Below are 27,936 nucleotides of genomic sequence, written 5' to 3'. Positions count from 1 at the left end.
GTGAAAAATCTGTCGATGTGCCCTTGAGCAAGGCACTTAACCCTAATTGCTCCTGTAAGTCGCTCTGGATAAGAGCGTCTGCTAAATGACTAAAATGTGTTCTCCGTTTTGCTCTATGATCCCCACAAGTGTCACAGGACTCGTCTGAATGTGAGAATGGCACCGGAGGGGATGGCTGTCGTTTTAAAGGTTCCTAACCAATTGTGCTTTTTTGTTAGTTTTTTCGCATTGTTTGTCACTTTTTTTGTACATAATGTTGATGCTACCGTCTCTTATGACTGAAAAGAGCTTCTGGATATCAGAACAGCGATTACTCACCTCGAACTGGACGAAGATTTTTTATTTAATGAGTCGGACACGAATGATATAATGTTGCTCCCAGACAAGGCCCAAATCCCTGTCATTCGCATGAAGAAAATAAGGAAATACAGGGGGCGGAGATCAGGGTGCCTTGTGAGAATTCGTTGGCGAGTGGGTAACCCGCCTCTACCATCGGTTCTATTAGCCAAAGTGCAATCACTGGAGAATAAACTGGATAAGCTCCGTTCAAGACTATCCTACCAACGGGACATTAAAAACTGTAATATCTTATGTTTCACAGAGTCATGGCTGAACGACGACACATATAATAAAATAAAATCTAATTGTATTTGTCACATGCACCGAATACAACAGGTGTAGACCTTACAGTGAAATGCTTACTTACAAGACCTTAACCAACAATGCAGTTTTAAGAAAAATAAGTGTAAAGTAATTTTTTAAAATAAAAAATACAAAGAAATAACAAATAATTAAAGAGCAGCAGTAAAATAACAGTAGCGAGGCTATATACAGCGGATACCGGTACAGAGTCAATGTGCGGGGGCACAGGTTAATCGAGGTAATTGAGGTAATATGTACATGTGGGTAGAGTTAAAGTGACTATGCATAGTTAATAAACAGAGTAGCAGCAGCGTAAAAGAGTGGGTGGGGTGGGGGTGGGAGGGACAATGCAAATAGTCCAGGTAGCCATGATTAGCTGTTCAGGAGTCTTATGGCTTGGGGTAGAAGCCTTTTGAACCTAGACTTGCCGTGCAGTAGCAGAGTGAACAGTCTATGACTAGGGTGGCTGGAGTCTGACAATTTTTAGGGTCTTCCTCTGACACTGCCTGGTATAGAGGTCCTGGATGGCAGGAAGCTTGGCCCCAGTGATGTACTGGGCCGTACGCACAACCCTCTGTAGTGCCTTGCGGTCGGAGGCCGAGCAGTTGCCATACCAGGCGGTGATGCAACCAGTCAGGATGCTCTCAATGGTGCAGCTGTAGAACTCTTTGAGGATCTGAGGACCCATGCCAAATCTTTTCAGTCTCCTGAGGGGGAAATCAGCTTTGTCGTGCCCTCTTCACGACTGTCTTGGTGTGTTTGGACAATGATAGTTTGTTGGTGATGTGGACACCAAAGAACTTGAAGCTCTCAACCTGTTCCACTACAGCCCAGTCGATGAGAATGGGGGCGTGCTCAGTCCTCTTTTTTTCTCTGTAGTCCACAATCATCTCCTTAGCCTTGATCACGTTGAGGGAGAGGTTGCTATCCTGGCACCACACGGCCAGGTCTCTGACCTCCTCCCTTTAGGCTGTCTCATTGTTGTCGGTGATCAGGCTTACCACTGTTGTGTCGTCGTCAAACTTAAATGATGGTGTTGGAGTCGTGCCTGGCCATGCAGTCATGGGTGAACAGGGAGTACAGGAGGGGACTGAGCACGCACACCTGAGGTCCCGCCGTGTTGAGGATCAGCGTGGTAGATGTGTTGTTACCTACCCTTACCACCTGGGGGCGGCCCATCAGGAAGTCCAGGATCCAGTTGCAGAGGGAGGTGTTTAGTTCCAAGGTCCTTAGCTTAGTGATGAGCTTTGAGGGCACTATGGTGTTGAACGCTGAGCTGTAGTCAATGAATAGCATTCTCACGTAGGTGTTCCTCTTGTCTAGGTGGGAAAGGGAAGTGTGGAGTGCAATAGAGATTGCATCATCTGTGGATCTGTTGGGGCGGTATGCAAATTGTAGTGGGTCTAGGGTTTATGGGATAATGGTGTTGATGTGAGCCATGACCAGCCTTTCAAAGCACTTCATGGCTACAGACGTCAGTGCTACAGGTCGGTAGTCATTTAGGCAGGTTATCTTAGTGTTCTTGGGCACAGGGACTATGGTGGTCTGCTTGAAACATGTTGGTATTACAGACTCAGTCAGGGACATGTTGAAAATGTCAGTGAAGACACTTGCCAGTTGGTCAGCGCATGCTCCGAGTACACGTCCTGTTAATCCGTCTGGCCCTGTGTCCTTGTGAATGTTGACCTGCTTAAAAGTCTTACTCACATCGGCAACAGGTAACGAGTTCAAACAGGTGCAGTTAATACAGGTAATGAGTGGAGAACAGGAGGGCTTCTTAAAGAAAAACTAACAGGTCTGTGAGAGCCGGAATTCTTACTGGTTGGTAGGTGATCAAATATGTCATGCAATAAAATGCAAACTAATTACTTAAAAATCATACAATGTGATTTTCTGGATTTTTGTTTTACATTCCGTCTCTCACAGTTGAAGTGTACCTATGATAAAAATTACAGACCTCTACATGCTTTGTAAGTAGGAAAACCTGCAAAATCGGCAGTGTATCAAATACTTGTTCTCCCCACTGTAAGTATTTGACCCCCTCTCAATCAGAAAGATTTCTGGCTCCCAGGTGTCTTTTATACAGGTAACGAGCTGAGATTAGGAGCACACTCTTAAAGGGAGTGCTCCTAATCTCAGTTTGTTACCTGTATAAAAGACACCTGTCCACAGAAGCAATCAATCAATCAGATTCCAAACTCTCCACCATGGCCAAGACCAAAGAGCTCTCCAAGGATGTCAGGGACAAGATTGTAGACCTACACAAGGCTGGAATGGGCTACAAGACCATCGCCAAGCAGCTTGGTGAGAAGGTGACAACAGTTGGTGTGAATATTCGCAAATGGAAGAAACACAAAAGAACTGTCAATCTCTGCTGCCTGGGTTCCCATGCAAGATCTCACCTCGTGGAGTTGCAATGATCATGAGAACGGTGAGGAATCAGCCCAAAACTACACGGGAGGATCTTGTCAATGATCTCAAGGCAGCTGGGACCATAGTCACCAAGAAAACAATTGGTAACACATTACGCCGTGAAGGACTGAAATCCTGCAGTGCCCGCAAGGTCCCCCCGCTCAAGAAAGCACATATACAGGCCTGTCTGAAGTTTGCCAATGAACATCTGAATGATTCAGAGGAGAACTGGGTGAAAGTGTTGTGGTCAGATGAGACCAAAATCGAGCTCTTTGGCATCAACTCAACTCGCCGTGTTTGGAGGAGGAGGACTGATGCCTATGACCCCAAGAACACCATCCCCACCGTCAAACATGGAGGTGGAATCATTATGGTTTGGGGGTGTTTTTCTGCTAAGGGGACAGGACAACTTCACCGCATCAAAGGGACGATGGACGGGGCCATGTACTGTCAAATCTTGGGTGAGAACCTCCTTCCCTCAGCCAGGACATTGAAAATGGGTCGTGGATGGGTATTCCAGCATAACAATGACCCAAAACACACGGCCAAGGCAACAAAGGAGTGGCCCAAGAAGAAGCACATTAAGGTCCTGGAGTGGCCTAGCCAGTCTCCAGACCTTAATCCCATAGAAAATATGTGGAGGGAGCTAAAGGTTTGAGTTGCCAAACGTCAGCCTCGTAACCTTAATGATTTGGAGAAGATCTGCAAAGAGGAGTGGGCAAAATCCCTCCTGAGATGTGTGCAAACCTGGTGGCCAACTACAAGAAACGTCAGACCTCTGTGATTGCCAACAAGGGTTTTGCCAGCAAGTACTAAGTAATGTTTTGCAGAGGGGTCAAATACTTATTTCCGTCATTAAAATCCAAATCAATTTATAACATTTTTGACATGCATTTTTCTGGATTTTGTTGTTGTTATTCTGTCTCTCACTGTTCAAATAAACCTACCATTAAAATTATAGACTGATCATGTCTTTGTCAGTGGGTAAACGTACAAAATCAGCAGGGGATCAAATACTTTTTTCCCTCACTGTACCTCGACTGGTATGCCATCCAACCCTGGAGTTTTCCCGGACTTAAAGACTTTAATTGCATCCAGAAGTTCCTCCTCTGTAATTTCACCTTCACATGAGTCTTTCTGTATGGCTGTTAATTTTACATTATCAATAGAAAACAATTATCTACAATTAGCTTCAGTTAGAGGAGATGGAGGCGACTGAAACGAAAACATATGCTTAAAGTACTTTGTTTCCTCCTTCAAAATATAATTTGGTGAATCATGGGTGACTCCGTCATTTGTAACCAGTTTCAGTAAATTCTTTTTGGTAGCATTTCTATGTTGAAGATTTAAAAATAATTTGGTGCATTTTTCCCCATATTCCATCCAGTTTGCTTCATTTTTATAATATATTACACTTGCTCTTTCTTGAATAAGTTTCTCCAATTCTTTTTGTTTTTCCTCTAATTTATTCTAAGCCTCTATGTTAGTTTTTATTGATATCTATCTGTTTTGTTAGACCTTCTATTTCCTTTGTTAGTATGGACTCTTTTGACCTAAATTGCTTTTCTTTTCGAGATGGGTACTGAATTGCATGGCCTCTAAAGGCACATTTAAAAGTGTCCCATACAATAAGGGGATTTTCTGTACCTATGTTATGTCGGAAAAAAATCAGTTATAAATTCCTCTGTCCTCGTTAAAAACAAGTTATCATCCAATAGCCTTTGATTACATTTCCAATATCCTTGCCCACGTGGAAATTGAGTAAGAGTAATGTATATGCCAATTATATGATGGTCCGATCGCATTCTGTCGCCTATCAACACTTTTTAAACTTTTGGTGCCAATGAGAATGACATAAGAAAGAAGTCAAGACGACTAGCTTGATTGAGTCTCCGCCATGTAGATCTCACTAGATCATGATATTTAAGCCTTCATATATCTACTAGTATTCACCCCCTTGGCATTTTTCCAAATTTGTTGCCTTACAACCTGGAATTAAAATGGATTTTTTGGGGGTTTGTATCATTTGATTTACACAACATACCTACCACTTTCAAGATGCAAAATATTTTTTATTGTGAAACAAACAAGAAATAAGACAAAAAAACTGAACTTGAGCGTGCATAACTATTCACCCCCCCCAAAGTCAATACTTTGTACAGCCACCTTTTGCAGCAATTACAGCTGCAAGTCTCTTGGGGTATGTCTCTATAAGCTTGACACATCTAGCCACTGAGATTTTTGCCCATTCTTCAAGGTAAAACTGCTCCAGCTCCTTCAAGATGGATGGGTTCTGCTGGTGTACAGCAACCTTTAAGTCATACCACATATTCTCAATTGGATTGAGGTCTGGGCTTTGACTAGGTCATTCCAAGACATTTAAATGTTTCACCTTAAACCACTCTAGTGTTGCTTTAGCAGTATGCTTAGGGTCATTGTCCTGCTGGAAGGTGAACCTCCGTCCCAGTCTCAAATCTCTGGAAGACTGAAACAGGTTTCCCTCAAGAATTTCCCTGTATTTAGCACCATCCATCATTCCTTCAATTCTGACCAGTTTCCCAGTCCCTGCCGATGAAAAACGTCCCCACAGCATGATGCTGCCACCACCATGCTTCACTGTGGGGGTGATAAGAGGTGTTGGGTTTTCGCCAGACATAGCGTTTTCCTTGTTGGCCAAAATGCTTAATTTTAGTCTAATCTGACCAGAGTACCCTTTTCCATATGTTTGGGGATTCTGTCTCCCACATGCCTTTTGGCGAACACCAAACGTGTTTGCTTATTTTTTTCTTTAAGCAATGGCTTTTTTCTGGCCACTCTTCCGTAAAGCCCAGCTGTGTACGGCTTAAAGTGTATGGCTTAAAGTGGTCCTATGGACAGATACTCCAATCTCCGCTGTGGAGCTTTGCAGGTCCTTCAGTGTTATCTTTGGTCTCTTTGTTGCCTCTCTGATTAATGCCCTCCTTGCCTGGTCCGTGAGTTTTGGTGGGCGGCCCTCTCTTGGCAGGTTTGTTGTGGTGCCATATTCTTTCCTAATTTTAATAATGGATTTAATGGTGCTCTGTGGGAGGTTCAAAGTTTCTGATATTTTTTTATAACCCAACCCTGATCTGTACTTCTCCACAACTTTGTCCCTGACCTGTTTGGAGAGCTCCTTGGTCTTCATGGTGTCTCTTGCTTGGTGGTGCCCCATGCTTAGTGGTGTTGCAGACTCTGGGGCCTTTCAGAACAGGTGTATATATACTCCGATCATGTGACACTTAGATTGCACACAGGTGGACTTTATTTAACTAATTATGTCACTTCTGAAAGTAATTGGTTGCACCAGATCTTATTTAGGGGCTTCATAGCAAAGGGGGTGAATACATATGCACACACCACTTTTCCGTTATTTATTTATTTGAATTGTTTGAAACAAGTTATTTTTTTAATTTCACTTCACCAATTTGGACTATGTTGTGTATGTCCATTACATGAAGTCCAAATAAAAATCCATTTGTTACAGGTAGTAAGGCAAAAAAATAGGAAACATGCCAAGGGGGTGAATACTTTCGCAAGCCACTGTACTTAAAACACAAACAACTTTAACCTTTGATGTCTGAGGACAAAAAAATGTTGTTTGAGTAAACATTAGAATTCTGTTGAAGTTAATTGATTTTTCTTTTACTTACAACAAAACATTTTTTTTTACTTTGCAGGCTAAAAATCTTTGTATGGGCTATCTACTCACAAACACTTCACTAGCTAGGTTTCCATCCAATTGGCGACAGGTTTCCATGTGAATATTCTAAAATCCACATAAAAACAATATGCGCATTTTCCATCAAATTGACTTGTTGCGGATAAAAGGCTGTGCATGATGACATAATGCACATAAAAATTACTTTTGCGGTTAAAGTCCTATGTACTGAATAAAAAATACAATTTAAAATGGGTTTCCATCGCATTTTCAACTCTACTGATGGTTTTGTAAAACAAATTGTTGCGCTAAATAGCAAATGTGCCCACTCTGGTCTTGGCACGTGTACTCTAGCCAGCTGCTCGAAGATACAGTGCGGATACAGCCTACTACATGATGAGATTATTATTATATTGATTTGTCAAACGGCAGCCAAGCATCGATCATCATGTCACCAGAATAAGACCCTCGACATTTATTGGAAAGGAGCATCAAGCTCATCATCTTGCACTTTCACCACCTTGTGAAGTTCATCATAACTTACAGTGCTATAAAAAAGTATATGCCCCCTTTCTAATTTTCTCTACTTTTGCATATTTGTGATACTGAATGTTATCAGATCTTCAACAAAAACCTAATATTAGATAAAGGGAACATAAGTGAACAAATAACACAACTATTACATATTGTGCCACCTTTAGCTGCAATGACTCCAACCAAATGCTTCCTGTAGTTGTTGATCAGTCTCTCACGTCGCATCATCCATGTCGTCCAAAAAGTTATACTTTTGAATCATCTGTCCATAGAACGTTCTTCCAAGAGTCTTGATGATCATCCAGGTGCTTTTTTGGCAAACTTGAGTCAACTTTTTGGGACGAGATGGGTCCCATTATGCCTGGCGAAAACCAAACACTGCATTCCACAGTAAGAACATCATACCAAAGGTCAAGCATGGTGGTCGTGGTGTGATGGTTTGGGGATGCTTTGCTGCCTCAGGACCTGGACGACTTGCCTTAATAGAAGGAACCATGAATTCTGCTCTGTATCAGAGAATTCTACAGGAGAATGTCAGACCATCCGTCTGTGAGCTGAAGCTGAAGCGCAGCTGGGTCATGCAGCAAGACAATGATCCAAAACACACAATCAAGTCTACATGAAAATTGCTAAAAAGCAACAAATTGGAAGTTTTGGAATGGCCTAGTCAAAGTCCAGACCTAATCCCAATTGAGATGTTGTGGCAGGACTTGAAAGCGAGCAGTTCATGCTTAAAAACCCACACGTCACTGAGTTAAAGCAGTTCTGCATGGAAGAGTGGGCCAAAATTCCTCCACAGCGACGTGAGAGACTGATCAACAACTACAGGAAGCATTTGGTTGGAGTCATTGCAGCTAAAGGTGGCACAACCAGTTATTGAGTGTAAGGGGGCAATTACTTTTTCACACAGGGGAATTGGGTGTTGCATAACTTTGTTTATGAAATAAATATGTAATTGTTGTGTTATTTGTTCACTTATGTTCCCTTTATCTAATATTAGGTTTTTGTTGAAGATCTGATAACATTCAGTATCACAAATATGCAAAAGTAGAGAAAATTAAAAAGAGGGCAAATACTTTTTCATAGCACTGTATTTCATCTGTAGCCTAATAAACTGCATGCTTTCCAGACGACTCGTAGTGGAAAGACCACACACCATATCATCGCGTGATTTTTACGTCAAAATGATGGTTATTATATCCATATTTGCGCATAAAGGCATTTCCGCCGCTATGTCACAAAAAGATCCCACCTTGTCTAGCGTATTTGGTTTTGTCGACATTTGGATGGAAACCTGGTTTATGTGAGTAAATACATCTCACATAGTGACCAAGCTAACTGGGACAATCACCACCTGGATCTAGCAGACTAAAAAGACTGAGAATTGCTCTCCATCACACACACATTGTGACTGACTGCCTTACCTGAGTTGGCGCACTCCTGTAAGGCTTTAGCCATCAGTGTGTTGGCGATGTTCTTCAGCCCTGCCCTGAACTCCAGTCTCACCGACTCCAACCTGACAACACACACAAACATGTTACTGTGTGTGTTTTAAGCGTGTGTGTGTGTGTGTGTGTGTGTCTGTGTGCGTCCGTCTGTATGTGTCTGTTTGTGTGTAAGTGTAATGCATCTGTATATCTCACCATAGCTCTGGGCTCTGTGGCTTCTTGAGGTGTGATTTCTCCAGGATGGATCTGGCCCTGGTCAGCTGGCCAACCCTCTCCTCCAGACGAGACAGCAGCAGCCACAGGGACATGGAGTGGGGACACTTCTTCAGCTACACGTATGCGCACACGCGCACAGAGTTAAGAGGAATCGGTGTTAAACACACATCTGTTTTAAGACCGGATCAATAACTGGGCGACATTGAACTTCAGATAGCCTACTGTCTCTCTAGCTGTATGCATGTATTCTGATATCTCTCATAATCCAGAATGCCCACTCCTGTCTTCACATCCAATCTCCCTTCCTCCCCCCAGTTGTAGGCCTCCTGACCTTCTCTCCCCCTCCTCACCCCCTGGTTGTAGGCCTCCCTGAACTTCTCTCCCCCTCCTCACCCCCTGGTTGTAGGCCTCCCTGACCTTCTCTCCCCTCCTCATCCCCTGGTTGTAGGCCTCCCTGGCCTTCTCTCTCCCCCTCCTCACCCCCTGGTTGTAGGCCTCCCTGGCCTTCTCTCCCCCCTCCTCACCCCCCTGGTTGTAGGCCTCTCTCCCCCTCCTCACCCCCTGGTTGTAGGCCTACCTGGCCTTCTCTCCCCCTCTCTCCCCCTTCCTCACACCCTGGTTGTAGGCCTCCCTGGCCTTCTCTCCCCCTCTCTCCCCCCTCCTCACACCCTGGTTGTAGGCCTCCCTCCCCCTCTCTCCCCCTCCTCACCCCCTGGTTGTAGGCCTCTCTCCCCCTCCTCACCCCCTGGTTGTAGGCCTCCCTGGCCTTCTCTCCCCCTCTCTCCCCCTCCTCACCCCCTGGTTGTAGGCCTCTCTGGCCTTCTCTCTCCCCCTCCTCACACCCTGGTTGTAGGCCTCCCTGGACTTCTCTCTCCCCCTCCTCACCCCCTGGTTGTAGGCCTCCCTGGCCTTCTCATTGTTTTCAGACTGCTCCTCTATCTGTCCCCTCATCATCCAAAGCACTGCGATGCAGTGCCTTAGACCACTGCTTCTCCTGAGTGGCGCAGTGGTCTAAGGCACTGCATCGCAGTGCTAACTGTGCCACTAGATCCTGGTTCGAATCCAGGCTCTGTCGCAGCCGGCCGCGACCGGGAGACTCATGGGCGGCACACAATTGGTCCAGGGTAGGGGAGGGAATGGCCGGCAGGGATGTAGCTCAGTTGATAGAGCATGGCGTTTGCAACGCCAGGGTTGTGGGACTTGATTTGCCCTAACAAAAATGTATCAACCCCTACAAAAATGTCCATTAATTATAATCCACATAATAATTAATGTGTCTCGTAGCTGCAAGATTATTTTCCTGCAGTGAGAAACCGGTCAAATTAAGAATAGACATCTGTACAGTGGAGCAGCAGGATATTGTCTTCTGTTCCCCCTCCCCCTCAACTCAAGTCCCGGTCAAGGCTCACACATATGAACCATACACAAGCACCATATTATATATCCTCTATCACACACCCGCTCATCCCAACCATACTCACAAATAACCCAGGGATGCGCCGGACAACGTGACTGGGAAGATTTAAATTTACTGGCCATGACAGAAATAACATTTGGATTATGGTAATGCATCTTAACAGAACATGCAACTCATGTAATGAAGCAGCCAATAAAACATAATCTGTCAAAATGCAGTTCGCGGGAAAATACCATTCTAAACAGCGCACATTGGAAAACACCATTCTAAACAGCGCACCTGATAGCGGTTCCATATGTGACAGAGATGAAAATCTGTTACATTTAGAAAGAGGGGGAATCGAAAGATGCAACAACTACGATGGGTTGCTAATATGACTAGGGTTGTGCCTTTGGCTTCTGGACAATTAAAGAAAGTTGATATGAAAACCATTAGAACAGGAGAGAAATGGCAGAGCGGTGGGTCCAATAGGGAAGTAAATGGAAATAAATTAGCCAAAATTATATAATTACTCCTGTCTAACATAAATAAATAAAATAATTGAAAATACTTCACCAGAAAGCATGACTTAGCCACAGAGGAATCGAGGATCATTAGTTTCTTAAGAAAAATAGCAGTTGGTCATTTCAAAGCACAAGTTTGTAGGCCTATGTCTATTTGGGAAGCCAGCAGCACGCGTGGCAATAGGCCTAGCTGATTATTGAGTTGGAGCAGTCAGCGAAAAGCATCTAAGCACGCATAGAAACAAAAAAGTTATTATTGAAATGAAACTGTTCCATGAAAATGCACATATGAAAATCATAACTGGCACACAGAATGGTAGAAATTACAGGATAAATTGTAAGCTTCCCCAAACTTGAAACTCATGCGCCGCCAATGAAGTCTTTATATAATAACTGCCTCCAAGTTTCCACGGTCGGATTTTGACTATAGGCTACTTTGAAGCAAGGTAAGAAATGCCTCATAATATGAAATAAAACATTCAGGTTTCAAACACTGAAGTATGTTTTAAAAATGCATACTGCACTGAGAGCTTGTTGCTCGCACTTGAATGGGAGGCGTGCTTCAATTACCAGTTGAGAAATAAGAATAGTAGCTATTTTTAATGGAGCACCAAAAGGTTTTTTTGCGATTTCATTTAGAATTGTTGTGCAATGAATGGGCTTATAAAAGCACGTTTTACTCCATCAGGAGAAATCCCGCTCAAAATAGGCTCTGTATGCTGGGCGCGTATGATAGCTTTGTTGGATAAATAAGATACATAATGACTAATGAAAATAGGCCAATTTCATTCCACTAAATTATGCACATTAACCTATAGACCGATAAGCATGACGGTCAAATGTATTTCCTCGACTGGTATTTCCATCAATTAATAAAAAGCTTTATTTTGCAATGGGATTTTTTTCTCCCGGTCATTTTGGCCGGCAACAGTTTTATTTATCGGCTTTTCATTTCGATTTATCGTCCAAAAGATGTGTTAAATTATAGCCATGGTGTGAAACGGATAATCAACTCGGGGCTCTATGCGTTCTCTGGAAAATAATGCAACTCCGTGGAAGGTTAGTTCCACTTCGCTAATGTGTCGTTGAACACACCTTACACATCCTTCATTATTTTCCAGAGAACGCATTGCCTCTCGTTGATTAGCCCTTATATAAATAATCACTATTATACAAAATTCAAAGATATAAAAGCAACTAATCAAATGAATTGGCTTCTATTGAATCACTTGCCAATGACAACGTGCCACAGTGATGAAATCTACTCTGAGACAATTACAATCAATAGGTACAGGCATTCAATTCAACTTAGTCTGCTTTTAACACACACACCTGGTGCCGTGGTTCTTCTCGAAGTAGGCTGCGCTTACAGGCACACTCCAGAGCCCCGTGGGACACACACTGAAATAAAAACGAATTACAGATAATGTATCAAACTATGGACTATGCCATTTGTTTCTAATATAAACTGAGTTTGGGGTATTGAGGAATTAGGTCCAGGGGTATTGAGAGATTAAAGGAGAAGGAAAGGGTGAAAGGTCATCATGCTTACACTCTCTGCATCCTCCATCCAGGTGTGTTTACAGTCCTCCTCCTCGATGGCCGATGCCAATAACTGCCCGGATCACCGCCTGGCACGTTGCCACGCTACCCGCCTTATCACACTCCTCTGCATCCTGGAGACAATGGGGGGAGAGAGTGTTAAAGTTTGGGTTGAACGAGTGACAGAGGGGAGGAAAAATGAAAAAACGAGGGAGGGGAGGGAGAAGAATATGGAGAAAAGTTTAAAAGGGAGAGGGGGAGTTGAACGGACAGACAGGATGGAGGGTAAGGAGAGAGCGAGAGAGAACTTGTGCCTTGGACAGTCAGGCAAGCCAGTGGAATGCTGGAGCAACTACAGAGTGACTTATGTGAAAACATGTTCCCAAGGATCCTCAACTGTACTGGGGAAAAAATATGACATGATCTCTTCTCTTTTGAGTTGAATCAAGCCAGTGTTTGATCTGGCTCTGCAGTGCCAAACCATATACTTAATATTCCCCCTGTGCACTCCAATATAACTCCCATGCCTGTCCCAGAGAACAGTTGATGGACCACTTCACTTTAGAGCCAAGAAAAGAGGGAAAACAAGGGAAAAGAAACAAATACATGAATCCGACAGGTGATTGCAGTCCAAAGCTTTGTTGCACAACAAAAAGTGCAAGTGGAACAGAGGTGAAATGCACAGAACTGCACAGAGGTCGGAAAGACATCAGTCACTGACCTGCAGCAAGTGACACACACGCATACGCAAAGTGTTTGAGTGCTCCGCTGCTTGTTTTGTGCTGCAGTGATTAAATAAGATGGACGAGACAGTTGTTCCAGCACCTCTGAAGAGAGGAAGTGATTATAGTATCCTTTTACAGAGTGGAGTCAAGGGTGATGTGTATTTTTAATGGACTATGAGATAAAACTGGGTTAATCACGAACATAGAGTTAGAATTCTTTGTTACTGGGCCAGGAATTGAATTGGGTCATTTCACTGTGTGTGTGGAGGTAAAGAGGCAATCTGACCTAGGGTCAAATTGCTCGCTCTTACTTAAATCCTTGGCTATCTTCTTGATAGACTACAGCATGAAGGTGGGTTTGTGTATGGTTGAAAGATTAGAGTAGGGACCTATCATGTCCAACAATCAGTCTTCAGGTCAAGCCCGGGAGAACCGGGGTTGAACAGAGTTTAAACTAAACATTAGTGTTTTTGCAAGACAGTGGAGTGATTGATTGTAGTACTATGTGATGAAAGTCGAATTTAGCCGCCAACATAGACAAAGGGAGTGGGCGGAGCAATAAAAGAGCGGGAAAATGAAGAGGGCACTATATAAGATGGAGAGAGGGCGGGGGAGGCTACTCTGCAGACCAGCTTCCTTTTATTGAAATTCAATAAAGTAAATCTTGATTCAACAAAAACTCTGTAATAACTTGTATTGTTAATAAAGTATAGGGACGCATTTCCACAACAAGGGCAACACAGGCATGATTTGGGTAAAGGGTGAAGACACTTGTCAACATTAGACATTTTGAAAATGCTGGGGTGAAGCAGAAGGCTTTTGGATAATGGCTGCAGGAGACTGTTGTTTATTCAGTGGGTCACAGGAAAATAACAGGAGCTGGAAGTGGGTAACATCACTTTGTGCTTTGGATCACACTGGTGTTTCCTGCTCTAAATTATCACCACCTCTCTCTCACACACACTTTCTCCCTCTCACCTGTATCCACTGTTCTCTGTTGATCTCGACTCCGTTGGCCCAGAGTGATATGATGGCTCTGTCAACGATCTTCTCCACCATCTGAGTATTCCCGTTGGCCTCCTCCAGCTTGGCGGCGGTGATCCAGATGTGGCGGTCCGTAGGGATGTTCTCACAGGCCTTGTTCAGGACACGCCTGGCATTCTCATAGGTCTCCAGCCGCGCCAGCGCCAGCCACAACTACACAGGTAGAGGGGGCAGGAAGGTGAGGGAAAGGGGTATTTTCAGATCAGCAGTCAGGGTCAGAATGCAGAATTGTATGAGACTGGGTCCTTATGAGAATACTGCACAATATCAATGTGTGTGGACCTCCACGCTAGTTGGACAGCACTCCACAGCTCTGCTCAGCATGATCCTGGCATCCTCTGGCTCCTCCAGTTCTACAGCAGTTTTCCACAGACGAACTGACTTAGACACATTCTCCTGAGCTGTGGGAAACACAGAGAGAGGGGTTACACCAGGGGTTCCCAAACATTTTGATATCCCAAAAGAATTCTGCAACCCCACCATATAACAATTGATTTAATCAACAGCCAATGTTTACTTTTATTAATTGGAGCTATGACAGTCTATGACAAAATCAGTCGTAGTATTTTTGACAGTATTCAAATCTGAAGGAAGTATGGTTTGAAGTGACTGAAATGCATCAGAAAGGTAGTGGGAAGTTCAGAAGTTCCTCAGGCAAGATCTATGATCTTCTGAAAAGATCATCACCAACCACATATCCATCCACAGTTCTTATGTGAATAAAGGCTTTCTGCATTTTAAAAAATTCACGACAGCTGTGAGGGAAATAGGAAGTTTCGGTACAATTTTATAAATGACGACTGATCATTTGTTTGTTCGACATGGTGGGATCTTTTTGTGTCTGTAAAAATAATTTTGCGCGAAATGGCGGTGGAAACGCCTTTATGTGCAAATATTGATATAATAACCATCATATCGAAGTAAACTTGGGAGTCATGCGATGACATGGTGTGTGTGGTCCTCCCATTACGACTCGGGAAACTTCACAGGGTGGTGAAAGTGCACGGTATGACCAGAATAGGCACATTAGCTATTTAACGCAACAGTTCTTGTGACAAAACTATCGGTAGAGTTGAAAATGCGATGGGAACACATTGAACATCCTATTTTTATTTGGTATATGAAAACGTAAGCAAAAAAGTAAATTTTGTGTGCACTGTCATCACACACTGATTTTTATCTGCAACAAGTCAATTTGGTGGAAACACCACTAGTGGGAAAATACATATTTTCTTTATGCAGATTGTTAAAGATTTGCATGAAAATCTGTTGCCAATTGGATGGAAACCTAGCCAAGGATGATTAATTATCTGGACAGATGCCACTGCTGCCATCTTGATTTCCTTGTGTTTTTTTCTCCTCTCTGTTGTCAGCTCCTCAGTCTTCTCCAAGCAGAGCAGGCAGGCCCATTGACCTAGCGATTCCACACAGACACAGCGTGTACACATGCTGCTCCAGAGCCTGTGCTCTTCTTACTTCAGAAAAGCGTGTCAAAACTTTTTTCATTTGCACAATGTCTCTTACTAACATTTGTTTGTAAATGTCCAAACTCAGAAAAAATTACATTTGGTAGCTACAACCGATACTTGTATAACTTTATGAGCTGGATTGCTGTCACGCCCTGGCCATGAGAGCCCGGTTTTCTTTAGTTGGTTTGGTCAGGGTGTGAATTTCTATGTGTATGATCTAGATATTCTAGATCTATGTTGGCCGGGTGTGGTTCCCAATCAGAGGCAGCTGTCGATCGTTGTCTCTGATTGGGGATCATACTTAGGCAGCCATGTTGCCTACCTATGTTGTGGGATCTTGGCGCTTGTTTGTGTGTAGCCATTGTGAGCTTCACGTTACCCTGCACCTTGGTCCAATCCTGTACTCAACGAACGTGACAGAAGATCCCACCACCAACGGACCAAGCAGCGTGCCCAGGAGGAGCAAACACCCTGGACACAGGTGGGGAAGATGTGGTCTTGGGAGGAGATATTTGCTGGTAAAGGACCCAGGTAGGAGAGGATCAACGGCGGCGCCAACAGTGCCGACAATGAAGGAAGCCCGAGAGACAGTCCCAATAAAAACATTTGGGGGGGCACACGGGGTGGTTGGTGGAGCCAGGTGGCAGACCAGAGCCAACTACCCGCACTCGCTGTAAGGAGCGTGTGTTCATTGAGGAACCAAGTTATGCGGAGATACACCTTCACTGCTCAGTGCGTCCTGTGCCAGTGCCCCGCACGTGCGTGCGAAAGTGGGCATCCAGCCAGGACGGGTTGTGCCAGCTTTAAACTCCAGACCTCCAGTGCGCCTCCACCGTCCAGTATGTCCTGCTCTGGTTCTACGCACAGGGTCATCAGTGCGCCTCCCCAGCCCGGTACGCCCCGTACCTGCTCCCCGCACCAGACCAGTGGTGCGTGTCGCCAGTCCGGTACGGCCCGTACCTGCTCCCCACACCAGACCAGTGGTGCGTGTTCCCAGCCCGATGCGGCCCGTGCCTGCTCCTCGCACCAGACCAGTGGTGCGTGTCCCCAGCCCGGTACGGCTGGTGCCAGAGCAGTCCACTCCACCGGTGCCAGGTCTAGCTCCAGTCAGCTGCTCCACTCCAGTGCCAGAGCAGGCCGCTCCACCGGTGCCCAGTCCAGCTCCGGTCAGCTGCTCCACTCCAGTGCCAGAACAGTCCGCTCCACCGGTGCCAAGTCCAGCTCCGGTCAGCGGCTCCACTCCAGAACCAGACGTCAACCCTTCTCCAGGGTCGGGGCCTCCCACACCAGGGTCCAGACAGGGCTTGGTGAATCGTGGGAGGACTGAGAGGGGAAGCATCGCGCCGAGGTCCAGACCGGACCAGGGGTGCAACGGGGAGGCAGTAAGGGAGAATACGTCACACCCAGAGCCGGAGCCGCCACCGAGGCTGAATGCCCACCCGGACCCTCCCCTAATGAGTCAGGTTGGTGCGTCCGGAGTACGCACCTTTGGAGGGGGGTACTGTCACGCCCTGGCCTTGAGAGCCCGGTTTTCTTTAGTTGGTTTGGTCAGGGTGTGATTTTCTATGTGTATGATCTAGATATTCTAGATCTATGTTGGCCGGGTGTGGTTCCCAATCAGAGGCAGCTGTCGATCGTTGTCTCTGATTGGGGATCATACTTAAGCAGCTATGTTGCCTACCTATGTTGTGGGATCTTGGTGCTTGTTTGTGTGTAGCCATTGTGAGCTTCACGTTACGTTGCTTTTGTTGTTTTGTCGTGTGTTAACTTCGCTAATAAACATGTATGCATTCCACGCTGCACCTTGGTCCAATTCTGTACTCAACGAACGTGACAATTGCCTGTCTTTGCAATTAGTTTATTTTAGTGTGAGCTTGTTAGCATATTTAGCTAGCAGCCTCTATACACCATTACTTGTGCTAATTTTGTTAGCATTCTGGTAAAAGACGCCCAATAGTGCCCCCTTGTGTACTAAGACGGTAATACCGTAAATCCCGGGATGACAGGAGGACGACATGACAATATGAAAATATGGATATTGCCCAACCTTAAAACACAAAAATCCATTCAAAAACATTTCATAATGTAATCATGGCAATTATCATTTTAATATCAACACTCAATCTTCTAAGCACTCTGTGATGGATAAATAGAGAAGGTTTTTTATTTCTATTTTATTTATTGGTGTCCCGAGTGGCGCAGTGGTCTAAGGCACTGCATCTCAGTGCTTGAGGCGTCACTACAGACCCCCTGGTTCGATTCCAGGCTGTATCACAACCGGCCGTGATTGGGAGTCCCATAGGGCGGTGCACGGCCGGGTTTGGCCGTCATTGTAAATAAGAATTTGTTCTTAACTGACTTGCTAGTTAAATAAATTGTGAAATACAGAGAGGGCAGCCCAGATATGTAGGGGCTGAACACTTTCAAAGGAAGCATAACATCCAGTCTCTCACAGAGGTATGCTCCTGGGAACAGCTCTGTGTTTAAAGGAACAGGGCTCTCAGGCCACCATGACAGAGTGTAAATAGAGGGTGTGTCATTTGGGATAAGAAACGAGGTTGGGTACAAATGGAGCGATGGTCTGTTGAACTTTCTATTTCCCTCTTCTCTGTCTTTCCTTTCATCGCTAGTCTAAGCTCAGTAGTCTCAATAGCAGACACTTAAGTCTTGTTCACACTGCAGGCCTTTATGCTCAAATCAGTTTTGTTTTTCAAATCCTTTTTGGAATACTAACTGTCCAATAGAGTTTGGGTGATATGGGATTTTTGGATCCAATTCCGATTTTACAGTGGAAACTGATAAACAGTGCATTCGGAAAGTATTGAGACCCCTTGACTTTGTCCACTTTTTGTTACGTTACAGCCTTATTCTAAAATAAAAATGTTTCCTCATCAATCTACACACAACACCCCATATTGACAAAGTGAAAACAGGTTTTTAGAATTGTTTGCAAATGTATAAAAAAAATAAAACAGAAATACCTTATTTACATAAGTACTCTGACACTATGCTATGAGACTTGAAATTCAGCTCAGGTGCATCCTGTTTCCATTGATCATCCTTGATCCCCCCTCTCCACCCCCACCCACCTCCTCTTTTACGCTGCTGCTACTCTCTGTTTATTATCTATGCATTGTCACTTTAACTCTACCTACATGAACATATTACCTCAATTACCTCGATTAACCTATGATCCCGCACATTGACTCTGTACTGGTATCCGCTGTATATAGCCTCGCTACTGTTATTTTACTGCTGCTCTTTAATTATTTGTTATTTCTTTGTATTTTTAATTAAACATTTTACTTAACACTTATTTTTCTTAAAACTGCATTGTTGGTTAAGGTCTTGTAAGTAAGCATTTCACTGTAAGGTCTACACCTGTTGTATTCGGTGCATGTGACAAATACAATTAGATTTTATTTTATTATCTGTGTCGTCGTTCAGCCACGACTGTGAAACATAAGATATTACAGTTTTGAATGTCCCGTTGGTAGGATAGTCTTGAACGGAGCTTATCCAGTTTATTCTCCAGTGACTGCACTTTGGCTAATAGAACCGATGGTAGAGGCGGGTTACCCACTCGCCAACGAATTCTCACAAGGCACCCTGATCTCCGACCCCTATATTTCCTTATTTTCTTCATGCGAATGACAGGGATTTGGGCCTTGTCTGGGAGCAACATTATATCATTTGTGTCCGACTCATTAAAGAAAAAATCTTCGTCCAGTTCAAGGTGAGTAATCGCTGTTCTGATATCCAGAAGCTATTTTCGGTCATAAGAGACGGTAGCATCAACATGTACAAAAAAAGTGACAAACAATGCGAAAAAACTAACAAAAAAGCACAATTGGTTAGGAACCTGTAAAACGACAGCCATCCCCTCCGGTGCCATTCTCACATTCAAACGAGTCCTGTGACACTTGTGGGGCACTTGTAGAGCAAAACGGAGAACAGCATGGTGTTCGTGAGAGTCTCCCCTTCCGTTTGGGGTCATATTAGTTTGTAGCCCAAACTGTTCGGACGCTACAGACGTTTCCGTGAGAAGACTTTTCAGGATGTCTCCTAGTCTGACAAACATTACTGTAGCTCCGCCACTTTCCACCGCAGACGCGGAAGGCCGACATAGGCGAATGCGGTAGATTGAGACGCAGTCCACACAAAAAACAGATGTTTCTTGCTTCAACAGATGGATTTTGATGGGGATTTTTTGTATTATGTTAATTAGATTGACGCACGGGTGCATCAATCCACTCTTAAGGATTAATGCAGTCACCTCTGTATGTTGCTTGCTTGTATCAATTGCAAAGACATTGGCAACTTTGTATTTGTAGTCAACTTTGTTCTGAAGTTATAGGAGGTCACAGAGAGATGGATCACCATGTGATTCTATGTTTATCAGAGATCTTCTGTGTATAAAGTGATGCGGGAGGGTAAAAAAGCCCAAGAGGGCAACAAAGCACTTAGATGTTATCCAAGTGGTCTGAGGCAGGCGTTTGCCTCTATGTGTGCAACAAAAGTTCAACATTCACCTTTTGCTACTAGTTCTGTCAAATCTAGCATACAATTTTTATGCATATGTTGGATAAATCCAATGTATGCACCACACAGAACGCTTAGCACTGCCTCTGCCTCTGCAACGCAATGCTGCAAGGCAAATGCAGCATTACATTGTAAATTACTGTACTTCTGGTGTACCAAAGTGCAATGACACGTTGGTCTGATCGAGGTGTTATGCCCCGTTTACATCGTGAACGGCGAGCATAGGATGGGGTTTCACGACACAAGACAAGATGGAGGAGAGTCTCTCATCAGAAAGCACATTTATTTCGGGAGATATATGCAAAATATTACCTTTCATTTAAAACAGGAGAAACATATTGTTTCAGTTGATAATAAAACATGTTCTTTGATGGACTGTAACCCGACTGAAGAGAAGGGTCAGTGCTATCCGGGATCCTTGGGACGTCCCTACCATAAACTCTATCCTTAACCCTAACCATTTCAAATTCTAACTTCAATAGCGTAGGGACGTCCCAAGGGTCCCGGTAGCACGGACCACTGAAGATGACGCAGAGTTTGGAAAAATCCTAAGTATGCGGTGGCCATCTCCCAAGTGCTGATTGATAATGTGATTAACGAGCGCTTTCAAGTGCAACTTTAATAAAGATAGTTTGTGGAAACAGCTCAGAGATATAACGTCTAGATATGCGGCCTGTGAAGAGAGACACGCATACTCACTGACTAGCTAGCACACGCACGTTTTAATATTGTTTTATGGTGGTATTGTACATTTTGTGCTGTGAATAAGTAGTGTTGTGGTGATGTTATGTGATGTACTGCTTTATTTCATTTTTTGTTTGTTTATTTTGTGATGTGCCATAATGTGACTGGACCCCAGGAAGAGTAGCTGGACCCGGTTGCATAAACCATCTTAAGTGTTTGCGTTAAGGGTGTACCTTAAGGAATTGTTTAAGGGCAGTGCATAGAGCCCCTCAAATATTTTCTTAGGTAAGGGCATACTTAAGGGGTTTCATGGTAGTTTGAAGGCATTTATGGCAGAAAGAGTATCTGCTTACCATTTAGATCTTCAAAGAGATCTATTTAATTTTGTGAGATAGCAAAATAGAACTTCTATAATCAAGACAGGATAACCAAATTGCTTCAGAAGATAATAAACCACGTTTCTTGTAATAACATTTTTCTCAACTTGTTTATATTACTTTGTAGTATGTCAAGCTAGTTTACAGAGGATTGTCGTAGTAAATATATTTGTTATAGTCAATATGGAATATGATATGTTGAGTAAAATGTTGTGCTAAGATCTATTTAGGTCAGGAGCTGGTTATAAGTTCTGTTCCTACCCAATAACAATGGACAAAAGGGTCCTATCTTGTCAGCCTTGTCAGCAGGTGGCCAAGGACAACACCCACGCCATAGGCCTCTCAGTTCTTCCAACTCACGAGTTCTTGCTCTGAGGACACACACACACACACACACACACACACATCATCACTGATAACACACACACACACACACACACACACATCATCACTGTTAAACACACACACACACACACACACACACACACACAATCCCCTCCTTTAGGCTGAACATTTGAAGACAGAGAACCCGACTCAGAGCCAATGCAACAGTGACACTAGCCTGGAGGGGACCTCGCCCAACTCATCAGGACCAATCAGAAGATCAGAACTACTAGATTCAACCTACTTCATTTATTGCATAAAATGTCTGCACACAATGTTTCGGGGCTCTCTTCAGATAGCTCCCTAAGAGTTTGACGAACGAGTCCGTGCACGCGATTCCAGATATCTTTACCTCTGAATAAACTGCCTTTATTATACCATATCCACCCTGTCCAAAGTCTCTACTTGGTCTCAGTTCTCCAGTAAACTTGTGACATCAACAAAATTGGTAGCAGAGGATGGTTTTCTTCTCTGAATTCGGTCCATAGAAAGTTGATAGAGAAAGGAGACAAGTAAGAGACGGATCAGAAAGGACGGGTGACCTGTTCGCAGGAGCAGCCGGGAATCCAGCTCGCCTCAGGAAACTGATCTAGACGGCCGTCAATACAAAGGTAAGCAGAACCTGTTAAAACAAAATCTGCATATTGTATTATAGGATAAACCAAAATTAAGATCAGTAGTACTGAGCGTGAGTATGGATTACTGTTAAATTTATAACATATCTATTATGACTCAAAAGGCACATATGTAAAGATATCTGAAATCTTAGGCTTTTTACTGTTGAAATGTGACTCTCTAGAGAGGAGTCTAGTTACAGTGGTTCACAAGAGAAGGACCGACTTTTATTTTCTGTTGAATTGTGACTCTCTAGTGAGGAGTCTAGTTACAGAGGTTTTGGTTCACAAGAGAAGGACCCTTTTATTTTTACTGTTGAATTGTGACTCTCTAGGTGAGGAGTCTAGTTACAGAGGTTGTGGTTCACAAGAGAAGGACCCTTTTATTTTTACTGTTGAATTGTGACTCTCTAGGTGAGGAGTCTAGTTACAGAGGTTGTGGTTCACAAGAGAAGGACCCTTTTATTTTTTACTGTTGAATTGTGACTCTCTAGAGAGGAGTCTAGTTACAGTGGTTCACAAGAGAAGGACCGACTTTTATTTTCTGTTGAATTGTGACTCTCTAGTGAGGAGTCTATTTACAGAGGTTTTGGTTCACAAGAGATGGACCCTTTTATTTGATCCACAAGAGAAGGATCTGGTGGCTTGATAAAAAGATTCAGATAGTCGGGTTGAGTTAATTCCGTGAGAATCCAAGTCCAGAAAAGGTTCTCCCGACTAGACGCCAGTTGAATGGTTAAAACGACTGGGAGTCTTGGTTGAGGAGAATCAATAAAATAAAATAAAAATACAAGTTCAGATAGTCGGGCAATGGTTGACTTGGCACTCAACTAGATGTACTGTGAAGAACTCAAACTGAATTCATGTGTTGATGTTGATATGTAATGCAAAATGTAAATGTTGAAATGTTAACCTGAATGTTGTGTAAGATTGGCCGTTTCATGAGACTAACTAGTTGATAACTTTTAAGAGGACCACCGAGTCCTATTCGGCCTGTTGTGCAGCCGCTACGCTGAAAGCTGACTTGTACTTTTTCCCTCTTGTGGTGTTGGTATTTCCCTAAATTCTAAAATTAAATTGATAATTATTTTAGGAGCGCTCGAGTTTGTTAATATATTGTTCCAAAAGGGCGATTCTGATAGCTTTTGGGAAAATATACAATAACTCGAATACCTGAAAAATAATAATAACTTTTGCAAAATAGTTCCTGGGATTAAATTGATAATTGTTTTAGGAGCGCTCGGGTTTGTTAGTGTATTGTTCCAAAAGGGCGATTCTGATACCTTTTGGGAAAATATATAATAACTCGAATAACTGAAAAACAATAATACCTTTTGCAAAATAATTCCTAATAATAAATTATTGAAAAATTCTTTGTGTACGAGGGTGGGACATCAGAGATAAGTCTGAGTCAGCGCCAAGAATACATTGCTGGTTTCGGCCAGTGACGGGATAAGTGTATAAAGATAGTAAAGCAAAATGGCAGGGCCAAACCCAACCATACCCAAATTTAATGAATACTTAGAACAACGAATGACAGGGAGAGTAATGCCAGAGTCCACCAAGGGAGGGTGGTCATATGCCCGCCCTTGATGTACAACAGATAGAAATGACTGATTATGTGAAGAAATTGACGGAATTTTCTGCAGCACTCTCTTCTCAGGTGCGGAAGGCCCAAGAGGGGGAGCTGTCGGGAAACACGCCACCACTGAAGGTAAAAGTGGGAGACTGGGTGAGGGTGAAAGTCCACAAAAGAAAGTGGCTGGAACCCAGGTGGACTGGACCGTACGAAGTGAAGGAGGTTACTTCACACTCAGTCCAGGTCAGAGGTAAATCAGGAGCACCCTGGCACCATCTAACACATTGCACTCCAGCCCCCACTCCTTCCAGACCTTTGTCTGAAGTAAGAGCTGATTTGAGCAGCGAGAACCAATCCTGACAACACAATGAAGAAACCCTTATGGGAACAACAATCTCACTCAGGGTGAAGAAGAACTTTTTCCCCCTGGGAGAGATTGGGAGTGTCTGAATGTTTGTATGTATGTTTTCTGATAGGAATTGGACTCCTGCTGGGAACTCCTTATGAGGTGTTGTTGTGTGAAGCTATTTTGAATTACTTGTTAAATTGACTTGTAATATAGAAGAGGTGGCTAAGGGATTTTTAACAGTACCAACCATGGGGGGGGGCAAATCCTCACAAGAGGTCCCAGAATTTACTGGGGACGAGAAATGCTTGATGTAATTAAAATGAAATCCAGGGATAGCTTCAAATCTCCATTATATAACCAGATGGAGGGAGAGGTATGGTTTTGAGGGACGTCTGGACGCAGATAAACTCGAATCCATGCTTAAACAGATACATAAGGTGTGTAAAGGAGAAATAAGCAGTGAGAGAGAGAGAGCGTAGGAGGGGGCTAGTACCCACTGATAGCCTTACCTAATCTATTGGCGGGGAATGAAAGGGGCCCCAGCAACCTTAGATGTATACAGTAATAATAATAATATGCCATTTAGCAGACAGGCCATGAACACAAAGGACGTGGCTTTAATTGGGGTTTTCAAATAGAAAACAACACACCTAGTATGATGTTAATAAAGTCTTGTTGTTTCAATTTTGGAGGGTTTTCAGCAGGTCAAGGGTTATAGGTCTTAGAGGAGCACACAGTGAATTTTATGGAGTTTTTTAGGTTTTGGCTGAGTTTGGGGTATATATGATTTCTTATGAGAATGAATGTCATGAGGACTTAATGAACACTTGGGATAACTAACATTTATGAAATATTTAGAATAATGGTAATGTTTAGTATACTATGGGATTAAACAGTTCGTTAAATGATTTCAATGGCCTCTGAACTCTGTTTTAACATTCTGGTGTTATTTTAATCATCCACACTAGTAAATTCTAAAGGCATGAGAGGAGGACTTTAAGATAGTTTATTTTACTAAGTTGAGGGTAATTTATAGTACTGTGAAAATTGTGAAGAAGATTATAATTTGGTAATAATATATTTGATTTGAACCATAAAATAACAGAAGAGAGAGTGGAGGAATGGCAATTGGATAATGAAATACCAATATTAACTAAAGTGATTGTTTAGGTAGGTGGTAATATTGACACATGCCAAATCATGTGTCAAAAAGGGGGATGGTTGGATTAAATATTAAATATATACGAAGGAGAGGACAAAATACTTAAAAAAACAACAACAAAAAAACATGTATGATAGTTTATTAACCACACCTGTATGTCAGAGGTTTTGTGCCCCACAGGTGAACTAAAGGAGAAGGTGACCCACTCTATCTAACCAGGAGACTGAATCAGGCCTGGCGGGAAGGGCCCTACCAAGTACTGCCTTTGCCAGCAGAATAGCTGAGAGATCCATCTGGGTGCATGTCACACACTGTAAAAAGGCAAAACCAGCTACACCTGACGAACAAACACAGAGTTAGGAGAAAGATCCGATTACCACTAGGGCTCGGGGTTGGCTCCTAGCGAAGATTCCCTTACCCTGTCTGATCATCCCTGTGTGAGTTCGATAGAAGGTAAAGCAATGGGTTGGCCTCTGGCATCTGACATGTTCTCAGGGCAAGGGTGGGGATTCACAGGTCTCCCGACGGTAGGTAGCTGTCTGATTGTGGGGGCCATATTCCTAACACACACGGACCCTCCTGTTTCAGCCAGAAGTGGTAGTTAACCTAACACAAGTTGAAAAGGCATAGGAGACAGCTAGACGTAGGGAAAGGGGAAATTCTAGAGTAAACCTCTCTGAGGGAGGTAGTGAGACCGGGGCTGTGGTAAAGATAGTGCAAAACTATAGACCTGGAGGAAGTAGTACAGGTGGAAACGGGGTATAGAAATCTTAACCTGTGGTTGGAATGGGTTCAGTATACGGCAAGAACTATGTCTAAAGAGGACTCTTTTGCCTGTGGGACAGCCAAACCAAGGTTAACAACTACTCAGTTCCCCTTGACAGGCTTTGACTCTCTGTCAGGTTTATCCTCCATGCAAGCCACCCTGGGAATGTGGTGAAAGAGTCTTATGGTAACTTGCACTATCTGTTTCCCCCGATAACAAAGTCATCCCGACCTGGGTTGCCTCCGTTTGAAGTCTCAGGGGATTCTTATTATTGTTTTTCTAGGACTAGTAAGGATAGGATACAGGGTAGGGCATCTTAGCTCCTGCTCCCACACAGAGAATGTCACACCTAAAGAGACCATGACTAATCTCTCCTCTTTGTTGCAGCCAGAGGATTATAGGAGCCAAAACCAGGCCCGTGCTGACATCTGATGGTTGTGTGGTGATAACTGATTGTGAACTCACCTACATACGCAAACAATCAAACGTGTCAGAGACTGGTGAGTTGTCACATAGAAAGTAGGACCTCCTCCCGGGATCCTTTGATGAAAGGATATATATTGATGGGATCCACAATCAGATCACAGCTGGGTTTGAATCAAGTATTTTCTGGTGGTCAACAATTAATAAAAATGTAGATTGGATAAATTATATTTAATATAACCAGCAAAATATTTATAAACCACACTCGTGATGCAATAAAGGGATTAGCTGAGCAGACAGCGGCAACTAGCTTAATGACATGGCAGAATAGAATAGCTTTAGATATGCTTTTGGCTGAGCGGGACGGGGTTTGTGTTCTGTTTGGATATATGTGCTGTACTTTCATCTCCAACAATATAGCACCGGACGGGCCCGTGACCAAAGCGCTTGAGTGACCATCACCACGCTGGCGAACGAACTGGTTGAGAACTCTGGTATTGATAGCTCAATAAACGGTTGGTTTGATAACATATTTGGTAAATGGAAAACTATTGTTGTGACTATTCTGGGTGAAGTTATGGCCTCTATGGGTATACTTGTTCTTTGTGGATGTTGCCTTATTTCCTGGCTGAGTGACTGGTTTGGTGAGTACTCTTCTATGGTGGTTACTGGATTTCTGACCCTAGTAATTGTGTTTTTTGCTGTTAATGTGTTGTGCTGCTTGCATCGTCCCCTGTCTCAGGAGGTCAGTGGTAGGAGTGGTGCAGGCGTCAGGTATGATGCTGTTGTTACCGGCCCAGGATGATGCAGGTGACTCTGCTACTGACTCTGAGACCAAGCTGGATGATCCATGTTTTGCCTAGTAAAATACATACACGCATTTATTTTCAGTTCTTGCTCATTCATTACCTTATGTTTTTACTAACCACTGTGATTGTTTATTCTTCCTGATGTGAAGGTAAAGGATTCCTGGGTGGCTGGTAGCCAACTCAGTACATGTTAGATGTAGAGGGTTAAAATTATTATTTTTATTTTTTATTAACATTAAATGTTGTGATTTAATTTCCATATCCTGTTATTCTTAAGGGTGATTATACTCTGTTTAGAGTGACACCATAAAATTGTTGGCTTTTATTTTTAATTGGATCTGTATGTGATGAATAGCTTGGAAGGAATGCATTAATGAGGAGCACTGTACTGATATGGATTGTTTCACATAACAGGCTGATAAAAACACTCTCTCTTTGTTGTCTGTGAAACTGTCCTTGAACATGGGTACATGGAGTACAGTGGAATGGTGTCTTTTGGGTGCTGACTGTTGTACCATTAATAAAGACGTCGATAGAATTATATTCATTTTAATGTAAAAAAATTAGGCAATTGGACACAACAAGGTTTTGAGGCGGTGCATGGCCAGTTGGCTGCAAC

At 43.3% G+C, this 27,936-nt stretch overlaps 2 protein-coding genes across 2 annotated transcripts; both read right to left on the bottom strand.

Annotated features, from left to right (window-relative positions):
- Positions 1 to 6,635: 6,635 nt before the first annotated feature.
- LOC121546429 (pre-mRNA-processing factor 6-like) lies at positions 6,636 to 9,879 on the bottom strand. The gene is made up of 4 exons (XM_041857714.2): positions 9,814 to 9,879; positions 8,908 to 9,041; positions 8,689 to 8,780; positions 6,636 to 6,649 (listed from the first exon to the last, which is right to left on the bottom strand). The coding sequence occupies exons 1-4, from the start codon at positions 9,877 to 9,879 to the stop codon at positions 6,636 to 6,638; spliced, it is 306 nt and encodes a 101-aa protein (XP_041713648.2).
- Positions 9,880 to 12,417: 2,538 nt separating this feature from the next.
- LOC121546430 (pre-mRNA-processing factor 6-like) lies at positions 12,418 to 19,755 on the bottom strand. Its single transcript, XM_041857715.2, has 4 exons — positions 19,713 to 19,755; positions 14,442 to 14,560; positions 14,094 to 14,312; positions 12,418 to 12,524 (listed from the first exon to the last, which is right to left on the bottom strand). Exons 1-4 carry the CDS (start codon positions 19,753 to 19,755, stop codon positions 12,429 to 12,431), a joined length of 477 nt encoding a protein of 158 aa, XP_041713649.1. The 3' UTR covers positions 12,418 to 12,428.
- Between the last annotated feature and the right edge of the window lie 8,181 nt (positions 19,756 to 27,936).

This window comes from Coregonus clupeaformis, chromosome 30 (assembly GCF_020615455.1).
Source record: "Coregonus clupeaformis isolate EN_2021a chromosome 30, ASM2061545v1, whole genome shotgun sequence".
NCBI classification, from domain to species: Eukaryota; Metazoa; Chordata; class Actinopteri; order Salmoniformes; family Salmonidae; genus Coregonus; species Coregonus clupeaformis.
The sequence above is the reverse complement of the archived record's forward strand: the minus strand, read 5'-3'. Positions and strand labels throughout refer to the sequence as shown.

Bases quoted from the DNA above. Each gene is read 5' to 3' on its own strand.
- LOC121546429 (XM_041857714.2), bottom strand. From the start codon at position 9,879: ATGAGGGGACAGATAGAGGAGCAGTCTGAAAACAATGAGAAGGCCAGG. The intron at 9,042-9,813 runs GTGAGGAGGGGG...GCATACGTGTAG, and splicing joins GGGAGGCCTACAACCAGGGG to CTGAAGAAGTGTCCCCACTC. The intron at 8,781-8,907 runs GTGAGATATACA...GTGTGTTGTCAG, and splicing joins CCACAGAGCCCAGAGCTATG to GTTGGAGTCGGTGAGACTGG.
- LOC121546430 (XM_041857715.2), bottom strand. From the start codon at position 19,755: ATGTCGGCCTTCCGCGTCTGCGGTGGAAAGTGGCGGAGCTACA. The intron at 14,561-19,712 runs GTAATGTTTGTC...TGTTTCCCACAG, and splicing joins TGGAAAGTGGCGGAGCTACA to CTCAGGAGAATGTGTCTAAG. The intron at 14,313-14,441 runs GTCCACACACAT...CTACCTGTGTAG, and splicing joins GCTGTCCAACTAGCGTGGAG to TTGTGGCTGGCGCTGGCGCG.